We start from the raw sequence: 15,225 nt of genomic DNA, 5'->3' as shown, positions 1-15,225 counted from the left end.
ATGAAACCAAAAATTTAGGAAAAAGAATGGCATTGACTTACATTTTTGCAAATCTCTTTTAATGCCTGGCCAAAGAGAAGACTGTTAGGTCCTCACGTGTGGTTCTCCAACCTATATCATATCATATAGCCTCTTGACAGTACACTTTTTTTGACATGTTTATTTATTTATTTTGAGAGAGAGCACGCACACAAGAGAGAGCAGAGGAGGGGCAGACAGAGGATCCCCTGACATGGGGCTCCATCTCACGGTCCTAGTAAGATCAGGACCTGAGCCAAAATCAAGAGCTGGACGCTCAACTGACTGAACCACCCAGGCCCCTTACACAGTTGCGATGCAAGTGGGAAAGACAATAACAGCTTAATGTTGTCATGAAAATAAGTCTGACCTCATTAAGCCTCAGAAGGGTATTGAGGGACCCCCAGGGATTCTTGGACACACTTTGAGGGCTGTGATTCCATTGTTTATAATATGCGTTGCAACTTATTAGTCCATCTTCAAATAATACCCACTTAACATGTAAGGCCCTAGTAACAATAGACTTCCAAATCTCTATTCTGTTTTTTTATGCAATTGTTTTTATATACTTTACATATATATTTTTTTTAATGCTTCACCTTATTATTTTTTCTTTTAATGTTTAGTTTTGAAGAGTGTGAGTGGGGGAGCAGAGAGAGGGGGACTGAGGATGCAAACCAGGTTCTGCACTGACAGCAGCGAGCCCAAACTGTTGAACCGTGAGATCATGACTTGAGCAGAGGTTGTATGCTCAACTGATGACTGAGCCACCCCGGTGCCCCAACACATTTTTATTTAAAACAGTTATTTTTGAAAGACTTTTTTAAGTGAGAAAAAGTCTTTTATGTTTACTCACATTCTGACTGTTTTCAGTGCTCTCGAGTCTTTTCCATCTGTTACTTTCCTTTTTCCTGATGAACTTTTAGTTTCTTATAGTGTAGGTCTGCTGGTTGAGGAAATCTCAACTGCTTTGGTTTGTTTACAAAGTATTTTGCCTTCATTTTAAACTTTTTATTTTGAAAAGTTACAGACTCAGAGACTCGTAACAAGTTTCAAGGTGTACCTCAGTGGTTTCCCTTCTTGGGAATCATGATTCTGAGCAGTCTGAAAACAGTTGTTTCAGGGGCGCCTGGGTGGCTTCAGCTCAGGTCATGATCTCGTGGTTCGTGGGTTCGAGCCTCGCATTGGGCTCTGTGCTGACAGCCCAGAGCCTGGAGCCTCCTTCGGATTCTAGGTCTCCCTCTCTCTCTCTGCCACTCCCCCTCTCACACTCTGTCTCTGTCTCTTAAAAATAAATAAACATTGGGGCGCCTGGGTGGCTTAGTTGGTTAAGCGTCCGACTTTCACTTAGGTCATGATCTTGCGGTTCGTGGGTTCGAACCCCACGTCGGGCTCTGTGCTGACTGCCAGCTCAGAGCCTGGAGCCTGTTTCAGAGTCTGTATCTCCCTCTCTCTCTGACCCTCTCCTGCTCACGCTGTCTCTCTCTCTCTCTCTCCTAGAAATAAATAAAAATATTTTTTAAAAAAATAAAAATAAACATTTTTTAAAATTAAAAAAAAAAAAAACATTTGTTTCATATATTTTGCCCAGTTTCTGGTTGCTCACAATGGGAGGTAAGCCCATGCATTTCATCATGCCTAGAAGTAGAAGTCTCTGCTTTGATTTTTCCTGAAGATCACAAGCAGCATTCGTTATGTAAATTCTGATTTTGCATTTGGCATTATTGTCAAGGACATTCATAGATCACTCAGTATCCCGTATCTAACACATTGCTTTAAAAATGAGTTATATGATACATAATCTATAATAATTCCTATTTCATTCTTTTGCTTTTTGCCCTGTCTGCAAGGAAAATCAGTCAAGTTTTGCACTAGATCATCACAGTTTTGTTAGCCTAGCGGTGACACGTTTGCATCATTCTTGTTTTTCACTAATCTCTCTTTCCTTTTTATTACTGTTTTATTAATGTATTTATAAAAGCAGTAGCCTCCACTCATAGCACATTTTGTTTTTTCTTTCCCTCTTCATTCCCTCTCCTATATTAGATATTTTCTTGATTGCAAGGAATAGAGACCTTGCGATTGCCTTTAAGTAGTTGGAGTTTAAGGATTTACAGGAGAAGTTGAAGATTAGACACTCAACAGTATAGCCCGTTCTCGTAGTGAAAAGAATCAGCTGTAGATCCAGGCTCAGTGTCCCCCGGAAACAGGTGCCTTTGTTCCCTGTTCAGGTTTTCCTTGCTGAATCCGTGATTCTCATACTTCTTATCTTTCTCTGTGACCAGTGCTGCTTTTTTTTTTTTTTTTTTAATTTTTAAAAAATGTTTGTTTATTTTTGAGAGAGACAGAGAGACACAGCATGAGTGGGGTAGGGGCAGAGAGAGAGGGAGACACAGAATCCGAAGCAGGCTCCAGGCTCTGAGCTGTCAGCATAGAGCCTGACATGGGCTTGAACTCATGAACTGTGAGACCATGACCTGGGCTGAAGTTGGACGCTTAACCAACTGAGCCACCCAGACTGCTTCCTTTTTTTTTTTTTATTTTTTTTAATGTTTTATTTATTTCTGAAAGAGAGAGAGAGAGAGCATGAGTGGGGGAGGTCAGAGAGGGAGACACAGAATCTGAAGCAAGCTCCAGGCTCTGAGCTAGCTGTCAGCACAGAGCCCGATGCGGGGCTTGAAGCCATGAACTGCGAGATCATGACCTGAGCCGACTGAGCCCCCCAGGTGCCCCCACCCAGGTTTCTTCTATTAGCTGTCTCATGTGTCTGTTCTCTCCTGGAGCCCTGCCTGTGTGTTCTCTCTCATTCTCATTACTATAGCTCTCAATCACATTCCAGAGGAGAGTATCTCATTGATTTATGTAAAGACCTGTTGGTGCCAGGCCAGCTCTTTAGGTCCTTAGCCAGCTGAAAGATTCTCTGTTCTTGGGTCATGTGCCACACTGAATTAAACAGGTTATATATAAAGTATGGTGAAGATAAGATCTCAGGAGGGCCCATTGGCATAGCAAGCACTCAGCATCTTCCATTTCTCCTCCTTTCTAACAATTGATTGACCTAACTTATTATTAGAGTTATAGGACAATTATTAGACTGGATTTTCACCAAAACTAGTTAGCTATATATTTATAGATTAAGGTTTAGACAAACTGCTTATCTCATTCCCGAAATTTTCCTCTTATTTTCATTCTTAGATGAATTTCATTCTTAGGCACATAACAAAGGACAGTCTTCACCACCTTTTAGCCACAACTTAAAATAAACCCATGGTACTGATTGTTGGTCCAAGAAAGCCCATCTGTTAGAGACTGTGAAGAGAAAATTCAAATGTTTCCATTCTTGTTAGCATCTCTAAATTTGGAAGAAGAGATAGAAGCTATGAGCTGAAATAAGGTTCTTTGGATTATTAGCTCCACCTGGGTTTGAATCCTGGCTCTCCCAGTTACTAGATGATAGATGAGTATCTTTTCTAGGCTTTAGTTTAATCATGAATAAAATGGAGATCATGGTATTTGCCTCATGTGGTGGTTAGGATTAGATCATGGGTAGGGTACATGCAAAGCTGTTAGCAATATGCCTGGCACATAATAAATGCTTGATAAATATAGTTTTCATTATCTCTAGATCATTAAGTCTTATTAATAATAAATGTTCCCATAGTCCCTCAGTGCATTCTTCTTAGTGCTAAGGAAAACTAACATTTGTTGGTGCATGAGCTGAGACCTGATTATTGAGCCCTTGTTTACTTCATGCTGTGTGAGGTAATAAGTGGGTATCCAAGTACACATATTGTGATATGATTCTTGCTTTCTAATCCCCACAATGAAATGTCAGTCCTAGAAAAAAATTTAAGGAAACTGAATTCAATGATGGTATTATATTGTTATTATTCAGGCTCTGTTACAACTGTGTGACCTTGGGCAAATTCTCAGTGTCTCAGTTTCTTCATCTGTGAAAGGGGGAAAACACCTTGTAGGATTACTATAAGGAACAAATGAGTTAAATATGTAAAGCACAGGACATTTGGGTAGCTCAGTCGGTTAGGCATCTGACCTCAGCCCAGATCATGATCCCATGATCTCATGGTTCATGAGTTCGAGCCCCGCCGCCCCGCGCCAGGCTCTGTGCTGACAGCTCAGCGCCTGGAGCCTGCTTCTGATTCTGTGCCTCCCTCTCTCTGCCCCTGCCCCACTTGCACTCTGTTTCTCTCTCTCTCTAAAAGATAAGAATAAACATTTATATATATATACACGCACACACACACACACACACACACACTAATATATATAAAGCTCATTCGACAATGTCCAGTAACATGGTGAGTACTATATGTAAGTTGCTGCTGCTAGATTGTGACTTCTAGCAGTTTAATACTTGAAGCCTTGGGCTTAATTGACCAATTTTTCCTCCTTTTAAAGTGAATAGGTTTTTTCTTTTTAACGTTTATTTATTAAATATTTCTTTATTTTTGAGAGAGAGGGAATGAGAACAAGCAGGGGAGAGGCAGAGAGAGAAAGAGAGACAGAATCTGAAGCAGGCTCTGTGTTGGCAGCACAGAGCCTGATGCAGGGGCTCGAACTCACGAACCGTGAGATAATGACCTGAGCTGAAGTCAGACGCTTAACTGACAGAGCCACCCAGGCGCCCCTAACATTTATTTATTTTTGAGAAAGAGAGAGAGCAAGTGTGTGCATGTTTGTGGGGGCAGAGAGAGAGGGAGACAGAGGATCCAAAACAGGCTCCTCCATGCTGACAGAGAGCCCGACGCAGGACTCGAACCCACAAACCGTGAGATCCTGACCTGAGTGAGCCACCCAGGTACCCCAAAAGTAAATGGGTTTCTTTGTAGGGGGCTTACAGTATATCTTTAGCCTGCATCATCAGGACAGTTTTATAGGCTGTAGCTGGTAAGAGATGGGTGAGCTGAAGGACATGGTCTACAGATAGTCTTGTTCCATTTTGAGATTGGATGCCACAGTATCCATATCTTGCCAGCCCTCCTCTGATGATGCTTTGGCAGGAAAAACATATCTTGAAATTCTTACAAAGCTAATTTATCCCCTCACTGAGACATTTTTTGGAGGTCTAGAAGGATGGGGTGCTAGTGATGTGAAAGTAGGATATGGGAAGGGCAATTTGATTTGAGACCTTTGATTTTAGCTTGACATCCAGCAGGCAAGGGATTTTCTAATCTAAAGTTACTTCCCTTCTTCAAGGAGAAACTCTTTTCTGGCTTATATTTTCTTTTCAAGAAGTGAGATTAATATGTTTTCTTCCCATATTAGTGAGATTGAGCATCTTTTCATTATGTTTATTGATCACTTGTATTACTTTGGTGAATTGCCTATTCATGTCCTTTGACCTCTTTTGTTTATGAGGAGATTGCTTCTGTAGAATAAGGGCATTACAACTTTGCCAAATGTATTTCAAGTATATTTTTCATTTTGTCAATTGTCTTCTTTTACCCTTGGTTGTACATTTTAATTTTAACTGCAAGAAGCTTGTAATGAGTCTAAATTTTTCCTGAAAAGTATCATCTCATTAAACGTTATGCTGAGTGCTATAACACATGTCATAGTTTATGTGTAGACTGATCCACTTAATATTTTTCCTTACAGAGAGGTGATTGATTGTCACATGATTTGAAGAATCTTTGCAAACTAACACAGGCCTGTGGCTGTAACCCCTTAATAACAATAGCTACCACTTACAGCTTTGTGCTAGGCAATATGCTAAGTCTTTTATGTACCGTATATCTAACATTCAAATTCATGCTACATATTATTGTCCATATTTCATAGATGGGTCAAGTGGGCCTAGATATGAAATGATTTGCTCAGGGTCTTAAAGCTAGTTAGTGGCTGTATTGGAATTCTAATTTAAGTCTGCCTGACTTCAAAGCGTATACTTTCTCTACAGAGCTTGGCTTCTTGAGGCTTCAGATGAATTAGATTGGTCCTAAAAGTTAAGTAGAATATTTTTTACCAGAACTTGAAAAGATGGGCTATATACCTTAGTTAAACTGCTTCTGGTCTCTGAGAGCACAATGAAGGCAATGAGAAGTATGTAAACTAGCTGAAAAGAAAAGTCTCTTTTGTCTAGGGCCATGGGTTTCGAAGGGTGGCTCCCAGGCCAGCAGTCTTAGCCTCACTTGGCCATTTGTTAGAAATGCAGATTCTCAGGTCCCACTCCAGACCTACACAATCAGAATTTCTGGGGGTCAGGCCCAGCTATCCGTTTTATAATCCTTCTGGCTGATTATGATGCATGTTAAAATTTGAGAACCACTGGTCAAGGGAAATTATTTTATTCTCTCTAATCACAATTTCTGCTTTTGTGAGCTTCTGCCCAAGTCTTAGCCCCTAAGTGCAAAATTAGCATTATCAGAAAAGCATGCAGTCAAACAGGAGCTAGTTTTGAGATTGGTTTAATGAGCATTTAAGGCAAGTCCACCTTGCTGAGCCACAGTTTCCCATCTCCAAAGTGATGTTTTTTTAAAAAAAATGTTTTTAATGTTTATTTTTGAGAGAGAAAGAGATAAGAGCATGAGTAGGGGAGGGGCAGAGAGAGAGAGAGAGAGGGAGACACAAAATCCAAAGCAGGCTCCAGGCTCTGAGCTGTCAGCACAGAGCCCGACATGGGGCTCGAACTCATGAACCATGACATCATGACCTGAGCGGAAGTCGGACACTTAACTGACTGAGCCACTCAGGTGCCACTCCAAAGTGATATTTTAATAACATCTATCTCCATAACATGGTATGTAAAGTGCATAGGACCTTGCCAGGCTCCCAGATGGTTGAGAAATTGCCTCCAGCAATTTTTGTTTAACAAAAAACCCCCACCTGCCTTCTATTCTCAACTTTTCTTTCTTTCTTTTTTAAGCTTATTTATTTATTTTTGAGAGAAACAGCAACCGCGTGGGTGGGGTGGGGGGTGGAGAGAGAGGGAGAGACAAAGAATCCCAAGCAGGCTCTGCACTGACAGTGATGTGGGGCTTGAATCCACGAATCGTGAGATCATGACCTGAGCCAAAACCAAAAGTCAAATGCTTAACCGACTAGGCCACCAGGTGCCCCAACTTCTCTTGTTTCTTGAATGTATTTTGCTGTCTTGTATCTCTGAGCCTTTGTATTAGCTATTTCTCTTAGACACTCCCACCTCCACCCCTCTCTACCTCACTAACTTCTATAGATCCTTTTGATCCCTGCTTATAGTTTACTTCCCCTGGAGAGGGCTTTCTCAAACCTCCAGCCTCCAGTCTCTGTGCTCACATAGCAGCCTGTGTTTCTTCTATCAGACACATATCATAAGTTTTGGAATCGCCCGTCTCCTTATATAAACTTAATTGAGGGCAGGTGCAGTGTCTTGTCTACTACCATATTCTAGGGCCCAGTAAAGTTCCTCACACGCTGTAGGAGCTAATAAGTATTGAAGGAATGAATAGTGGGTGTCATTATTGCTGCTGCCCCATCGCCGTCATCGTCACCATATCATCATCATCGTCGTCGTCGTCGTCGTCATCATCACCATCATCGGAGAGCGAGCTTCCCTCTCAGGCTTACAGTTTTTGTGCTGACTGCTTGTGATAATCATAGATAGTATCAGGGCCAGTGCCTGTTTTTTCTTTCCCTGAAAGCATGTGCCTTGATCTAGGCTGATATGGTAGTTCACTGAGTTGCTTCCTAACCACGATCCCTCTGTGTCACAGGTGCCCTGGGGGAACTATGTGCCTTGATGGGTCAAGTTCATCATGTGCCGAACCCAAAATGGCAGCATCCTTCGGACCTCACCATGCGGTGAGTTGGTGATTAGGAGGAAGAGGAAAAGGGTAGAATTTGGCCGCAGGAGGAATGTGGTGGGGAATTGGCTATAATTGTATAATTCCAGGGTAGAAACGAAGCAGTAGAATGGAATAAGAACTGGACTAAAATTCAGGAAATGTGGGGTCCGGTGGTAGCTTTGCAGTTTGTAACCAGCTTTAGGATTTTGATCAAGTCATTCCATTTCTCTGGTCCTCACATCAGTAAAACTAATATGTTGGACTAATTGATGTCAAGGGGCCTTTCTGGCATCTTCTGAAATCTTCCGGATTCTTGATTCAGTGTGGTTTTACAGATTGATTCCATTACTTTGATTCAGTTACAGAAACTTTGGGGTCATCTTTGACTCCTTTCTCACCCCACATTCAGTCTATTAGCAAATCCAAAAGCTGTACTTACAAAATATATCCACAACTTGGCCATTTCTCATTTTCACTTGGACGGTTGCAAGTCTTCTAAATGGTCTCCGGCTTCTGCCTTTGCCTGTCTACTATTCTCATCTCAGCAGCCCAAGAAATTCAGATTCTCTGCTCAAAATTTTCCATCTCACATTTCCCATCTTTACAGTCCCCTGTAAGGACCATGGCCTGGTTGACGTGGTTAGCTCACCAACCTCATCTTCTGCGACTCTTCCCCTTGCTCATTCTGTTCTAGTCACACTGGCTCCCTTGCTGTTTTTTGAGTATGTCACACGTGTCCCCACCTGAGGGCTTTCATACTCAGTGTTTCCTCTCTAGTTGCTAAAATGATAGCAGATCTTAGAAAGACAGGGCAGTGTAATGATTATTAGATGAGTTCTGGAGACAGGTATGAATCCAAATCCAGGCTCTTGTACTTACTCCCCTTTATGACCTTGGGCGAGTTATTTAACCTGAGACTCAGTTTCCTTACCTGTACAAGATATTAGTGAGAGTGCTCTTCTGGTAGGATTCTTATTAGCATTTAAGTGGGTGAGGTATTTACAGAATTCAGCAAGTACTTGCATATAGGGCCAGATAAATATCATAAAATATTATAATTCTTTTTTTTTTTTTTAATTTCTAGGAGAGAGAGAGACAGCGTGAGCAGGGGAGGGTCAGAGAGAGAGGGAGTCACAGACCGAAACAGGCTCCAGGCTCTGAGCTGGCAGTCAGCACAGAGCCTGACGCGGGGCTCGAACCCACGAACCGCGAGATCATGACCTAAGCGAAAGTTGGACGCTTAACCGACTAAGCCACCCAGGCGCCCCTATTAATAATTCTTTTCAGTTCTGGCTACTTATAATCACCTTTGGAGATGTCTAAAGATAAAGATGTCCAGGCCCTGACTCAAGGGATTCTAAGTCATTAAGTCAGGGGTTTGGGTTGGGGGGCAAGAATCTCAATCTTTATAAAGCTTCCCAGGTGGTTATTAGGAACAGCTGGAGTTGAGAAGGAGCTCAGATTCTCTCACAGGGTCTTCTCCAGAACCACAGCCTAAAGGACCGGGGTGACTAAAGGGGAATCTCAAGAAACTTTACTTTGAGTCCATGCTATTAATTATTCAGTCTCCAAACTTGCAATGTGATACTCACATGATGACTTACCTTCTCTGGGAATTTTATTCTAATTTTAACTGCTGTGTCCTGAGCAACCTTGAGCTGTGTCAGACAATGAGGTCCTGTTGGAGGCACACGTCTCATGCAGTGAGATACAGATCCTGTTCTAAATGTTTCTTGAGGGACAAAATGCCTTTTGCCTACTTAAATGTTATTATACATTATGTATTAGGTTTTCTTAACATTTGTGTATATGGCATATATCACCACAATACCTGTGAGGCAGTTTGGCTTTGGGAGTTGGAAAGAAATAGCACTTACACTGTGACTTTCATATAAATAAAACAGTACAAAATTTCTAAAATTGTGAGGATTGAAAAGTAAAACTAGGATCTGATAGCCAAAAGTAAAGATATTCTTCAGATAGTTGCCTAGGCCATTTTTTTGTGTACAAATAGCCATTCCAGTTGAAACACTCATCTTTCCTGTTTTTATTTTCCCCTTCTCCTGACAGAAACTATGCTCGGTTCCGACAGAAACCTCTGCAAAGATACAGTCTGACTCAGTGGGTTGACAGGAACATGCGAAGCCACCATCGGTTCCAGCGTCTCTCAGATTTCCCACCAAGTCCGTTTGTCTCATCCCATCAGCAGTGAAGGTCTCTGTCCTCCAGGCTCCTGTTCTGGGTCCCGTTCAGAGCAGCAGCTCATCTTCTGCTCTTCTGTGCTTTGTAGATGTTGAATTTTATTTTTCACAAGATTTTTATTTAAAGAACTTGTCACCTTTTGGGAATTCCCATGGCTGACTTGAATTTTTTTGTATAAGGTCCTTCTTGTTTGTCTGTGTGCATGCGTTTAAGCAATGTTAAGTTTTTATTTTATTTTATTTTTTTAATTTAAATTGAAGGGGACCACTTCTTGAAAGCCGGCATTAAGCCAGAATACCAAGGCGCAGGCAAAGCACCTACCTCTGCGCAGAGGTGAAGTCTACTTCTGATGCCCAAAAGAAATCATCTTTTCATGTCCTGTAAGGAAGAGATTACCAGGCTGCAAGCCGGCAATAATTACTGCTGATGACATAAATGGACAGAAGTCACTTTTAACAACCCCTCTTACTTTTTTATTTGAATCTCTGAATACCTGTCAGTATTGTAAAGTTGGTAATCCACGACATCTGAAGTAGGATGGAGCAGGACAAAAGTCCTGTTGAAGGGACACATTAAAAGAGTAAATCTTCTTTCTTTTTTGTACTTACTAGCTGCCTTTATTTATTTTCTTGGCCCCCTGCCCCCCATTCTTCGTTAAATTTGTTTTGCACAATAGGTTTACAAATCTTACACATCTTAACTCTGACAGAAGACTGCTGACTAATGCTTGCTGATTTGTGGTCTGTGACTGATTGTCTTCTCTGCCTTTTCTCAAGGATTTTCCTTCTTTTTCCCCAGTGACCACTAGGTTCTGTTGGCGTGTTTCTGTATCCTGTTAGACATTAATCTGCCTCTTAAGAACAGCCTCCCTGCTCTCTTTGTTAAAGAGCTTCCCACCCAGAGTCTTCACTCTAAGAGACAGGCCAGAAAGCCAGTCCTACTGAGGTGTGAGTTGGTCTTCAGTTTCATCTGCTCAACTCCAACTCCAAGTATGAGTTGATGTGTTAGTCATCCTGTGGGAGAGACTTTGGAGAGGCATTCTGTTGTCTCCATTATTAGTTAACAAGAGGTGCCTTTAGCTTCTGGATATTACCATCTCATTTGGTCAAGCCTCTGATACACAGTTTGACAACACTGCTAATGCGGGTCTGATCAGTTGTAATTAAGCCTGTGCACGAAAGCCTTATGTGACCTTAAGGTTTGGAATTCTAACTTAAGTTGACAGACTTTGGGCAGCCTAATGGATGTCGAGGAGTGTGTCATTCTTTCTATACAGCCAGCTCTAGACACCTTTTGGGAGATTCTGCGGTCTGGCGTTCGTGCCACTGTTCACGCTCTGGGAAGGCTGGGCGTCGTTGCCGCGGCGCAGCCTGTGGTCTCCGTCTGCCTTTGTTGTTCCATCGGCCCATCTCTGCATGCGAGGAACCCATCAGAAACAGCCTGGCCGGCTTCAACAGACACTCACTTGGGAAAAGTTTAGTCACTCAAGCCACCAGTAAACTTAGATGGATGCTGCTAAGTGTTTACTGTGTTTATCCAGATGAGGAGTCTCTTCCTTGGACATTTGGTTTAGATTCTGGAATCACATGCAAAGAAGTTCTGTCCAGAGGCAAGAGTCAAAATCTATTTCAGTTGGCATAATGGATGTTTGCTGTATCAGTCACTTCTCCAGATTTCCCTAAATTAGCATGATGGAGTGAGATGAGCAGACATCCACCTTTGGAACCACAGCAGAATAAAAATTAATTGTAGCTGGAATACCTGGCACTGTGGCCGTCTAGTTCCCCACAGTCAGGCCGGGGAGCAGAGGGACAGGCTTTCACCGGGGCTCGTGTTCCTGCACTCCGGGTACAGGAGGCTTTAAGTCTGAATGTGTAATGGCAGCCTTGCCTTTGCCAAATCAAATGAGTGACGGGTTAACTAGAAAATGTGACAATCACATTTCCTCTTTGCTCAAATAATTCTGTTTTTCCAAAGCTTTAGCAGCTTAATTAAGTCTGTTGGACTGGGGGAGGAGAGAACTGTTCTTCAGCGGTTAACATGGTATTCTTTAAGAAGAAAAAACAAAGCCAAAGAAAACTCGTTATCAGGCATGTTTGCCTTAAAGATGGTGGTGGGTAAAATCCAGAGTTTTAACCTGTATTTAAAGCTGCATATCTCCTGTGCACTGCCGGCCTCTCAGTCTAGGATTTCACGATGCGTTCTTGCTGTATGGTTTTATTGGAGTGACGGTTATGTGCATTCAGCTGCCCTGCCTAGCTTTCTTCGTTCATGTTGATGTTCTCACCACAGGGGTCTTGACAAAGAGTAAAAATGTGCTGTTTACACAGTTTACTTTTAAGAGCCTGAAATAACCCGTAGTTTTGCATCTAACGCAGGCCTGATTTACTTGAGTTGTCGGGATCGATTATGAAACTGAAGTGTGGTGCCTCCTCTTTATCATGTTTTTTCCCTTGTAGCAGTTGTGTTTAATGTCATTAAAAAGAAATAAAAGTACGTGTCGTGGCATATGTACCGTGGCCGTCTGTTGCAGGCTTTGGAGGAAGGTTCCTTCCTCTCCTGTGTAGGTAGGTTAGTGGGGTCTGGGCGGGGGTGGCAGTTAGTAGATTGTGGTGCTGGGGAGGCGAGGGTGCGTGCTCCCTATTCCTTTGAGGGTAAATTACAGTGTTGAGAAAGGCGTTCCGGCAGTTAAGAAATGTTGAAAATGATTGGGATCTGCAGCTACATCTAGTGCATGTCAGGAGCCTGACACAGAGAAAGCCTGAAATATCGCTGTGCTGCTGTTTCTGCAGAGAGGGGACGGCTCAGCCCCGTCAGACAAGCGCTGCCTTCCGGTCCTCCCCGCGGCCGTGGGGCTGACCTCTGTGTCCGCCTCTCCCGAGCGACTGCTGATTAGGGAGGAAGCTGAGCTATCCTAGGGCATTCTCCCATTAAAAGGGCTCTGGGAAACCAGAATTGATAACACTGATGGGTGTTCTTAATCCAGCTTCTCCAGAAACTGACTGCCCCTGGAACCTGGATGAAGGTGGCATGAGCGTGGGTAGGTGTGGGAGACACAGGCGTTCCTTCAATCCCTTTTGTGAGCCTAAGCTGCTTAGGCTTGCCCCAGGAGACAGGATGAAGGCAGTAAGGGCTTGTCACCTATATTAGCCAATGCTTTGAAAATCTCCCCTCATGCTGAGGAAATAGGCAGCGACATGTTGGGACAGGCTCTCTGTCCCACTGTTACGTAAGTTCTGTCTAGTGGACGCTGCACAGTCCGCGCAAGAGCTTCAATATAAATTTGCTAAACATGCAGCTATTTGATACAGATCCATTTTGCTTCTGTCAGGTGGAGATCCCTTGCCCAGGGAGTTGCTTATTTCCTTTTTAGCAACGGGTCACTGCAGACATCAAAGGTTTCTGAGAACAGGCTGCGTTCTCTGAAGCGGCGATGTCCTTTACCCTTGGTTCGTTTTGTTATAGGAAATTGAGGGGGAGGAGAAATGGACCTTCTCTCAAAGGAATGGGGTCATTCTCTAGCCTATTTTGAGCTTTTATAGAAGAAAAAAACTCCAACCACCTAAAACTAGAAAGCAGAGTCCCCTGCCTTCCTCGGTGTCGTCCTGCTTTCCTCAGAGCAGACAGTTCCTCAGCCGGCTCTAGGGTGTGCGTGCTCTGTAAGTCAGAGCACCTGTCAGGGAAAAAACTCCCACTTGTCACAGGAATTGTCAGCCGGTCAGCCGTGGAATTCCTTAACGAACAAGCTCCTGCCTGGTCAGTCCTCCCCACCTGTCCTGTCCGACGACAGCTGGAACATGCCACAGACAGAAAAGCAGGCCTCCCCCGGCACCCGCCGAGCGGGGAGTGGGATGGGATCTCTTGGACAACCTTTAAAACACGTGGTAATCCTGCATCACTATTGTTCTCATTAAGGAACTGTTTGAATGGCAGGATCGCCTTCGACTTAGCTTCAAACGACACTTTGAGGGTTTGGGAATCTTGTACTGCTGGAGCCTGGTGCGGCCGAAGCCAGGCCGGGGCCGCGTCCCATTTACGGGAGCGGTTGTTCTTGGAGGCCACTTAAAAGCCAAATCCCCAGGGGCGCCTGGGCGGCTTAGTCGGTTAAGCGTCCGACTTTCGCTTGGGTCATGATCTCACGGTTCGTGGGTTCGAGCCCCGCGTCGGGCTCTGTGCTGACTGCCAGCTCAGAGCCTGGAGCCTGTTTCAGAGTCTGTGTCTCCCTCTCTCTCTGACCCTCCCCTGCTCACGCTGTCTCTCTCTCTCTCCTAGAAATAAAAAAAATTAAAAATTAAAAATTAAAAAAATAAAAGCAAAATCCCCAAACCGTCAAATAGGTTTAACGAGGGTGAGAAATAACGTAGCGGTCTGGAACACCACGTGACCAGAGTGGTGCGATATTACATATTTTCATAAAAGGGCTGAATTAGAGATCTTACGAGTAGATTCTAGAGGAGGCCACCCTGAAAAGCCTGGGTTGGAGGGACGGGATCAGAAAGAGGAAAGGACTCGGCCGCACAGAAACGCGTGGTCCTTCCTCTCCCAGACCCTGAGGCTTCACTCTTCCTGTTCTTCCCCTTTTTGTTTTTGACAGCTAAGGAACCCGCCCCCCCCCCAGAAGTAGCTGGCCTGAGGGGCCGCGCAGTGACAAGGCGGGGTCTCTGCCCTCCGTCCAGCATTGCCCAACGTTCTCCCACAGGCCCAGCCTGGCCTGTGGGTCGGTCTCTGTCTCCAGGAACGTGCCTGCACCCGTCCCCAGGCTGTGAGGAATGTGCGGATCTAAGTGCGGTGAAGAGGGGACCCCAGCCCAGTCACAGCTGTAGGTTTACTGTGCAACGACGGCTGGTCCAAGAAAAGCTCAGTCGCAGAACATGGCGTTTTAGGGAGATGCCTAAAGGGAATGGGGTTCATCTAAACCAGAAGTGCTCACTCCTCCCCCTCAGGCCCTCAGCTGACTACTACAGGCAGCGCTAAATTCCCATCAGCAGTGCCGTCCTGACCACCCATCTCTCGTTCTCTGATGCTGACCTAGGGGCTGCCCCACCACGTGGCACCAGACAGGCACACAGGACCGAGGGCCTGGCAAGTACCTCTCCCTCAGGGTTAGAGTTCTGGGTGCTAACAGATTTCCACTTTCCCACCCAGCCTTTAAGACCTGTTTTCCTCCTCTTGGAACCTTCCAGAACAGTCTACCCTAAGTCCTGTTCACCTGACATTTTCT

General features: G+C 44.0%; 1 protein-coding gene across 5 annotated transcripts in view; it reads left to right on the top strand.

The window, feature by feature from the left end:
• The window catches only part of LOC120232311 (S100P binding protein), a 48,304-nt gene extending 35,792 nt beyond the window's left edge, over positions 1-12,512 (top strand). For 4 of the 5 annotated variants that reach the window (XM_039232963.1, XM_039232953.1, XM_039232981.1 and 1 more), the window contains 2 exons: positions 7,731-7,818; positions 9,873-12,512. In XM_039232963.1, the coding sequence (XP_039088894.1) occupies positions 7,731-7,818; positions 9,873-10,014 (230 nt within the window). In that variant the 3' untranslated portion in view covers positions 10,015-12,512. The remainder of the gene's footprint in view (positions 1-7,730; positions 7,819-9,872) is intronic. The other variant, XM_039232973.1, reaches the window with a different exon arrangement.
• Positions 12,513-15,225: the final 2,713 nt, after the last annotated feature.

Source organism: Hyaena hyaena, unplaced genomic scaffold (assembly GCF_003009895.1).
Source record: "Hyaena hyaena isolate Hyena2069 unplaced genomic scaffold, ASM300989v1 scaffold_3, whole genome shotgun sequence".
NCBI classification, from domain to species: Eukaryota; Metazoa; Chordata; class Mammalia; order Carnivora; family Hyaenidae; genus Hyaena; species Hyaena hyaena.
Note: the sequence above shows the minus strand (reverse complement) of the source record. Positions and strands in the feature narration are given on the sequence as shown.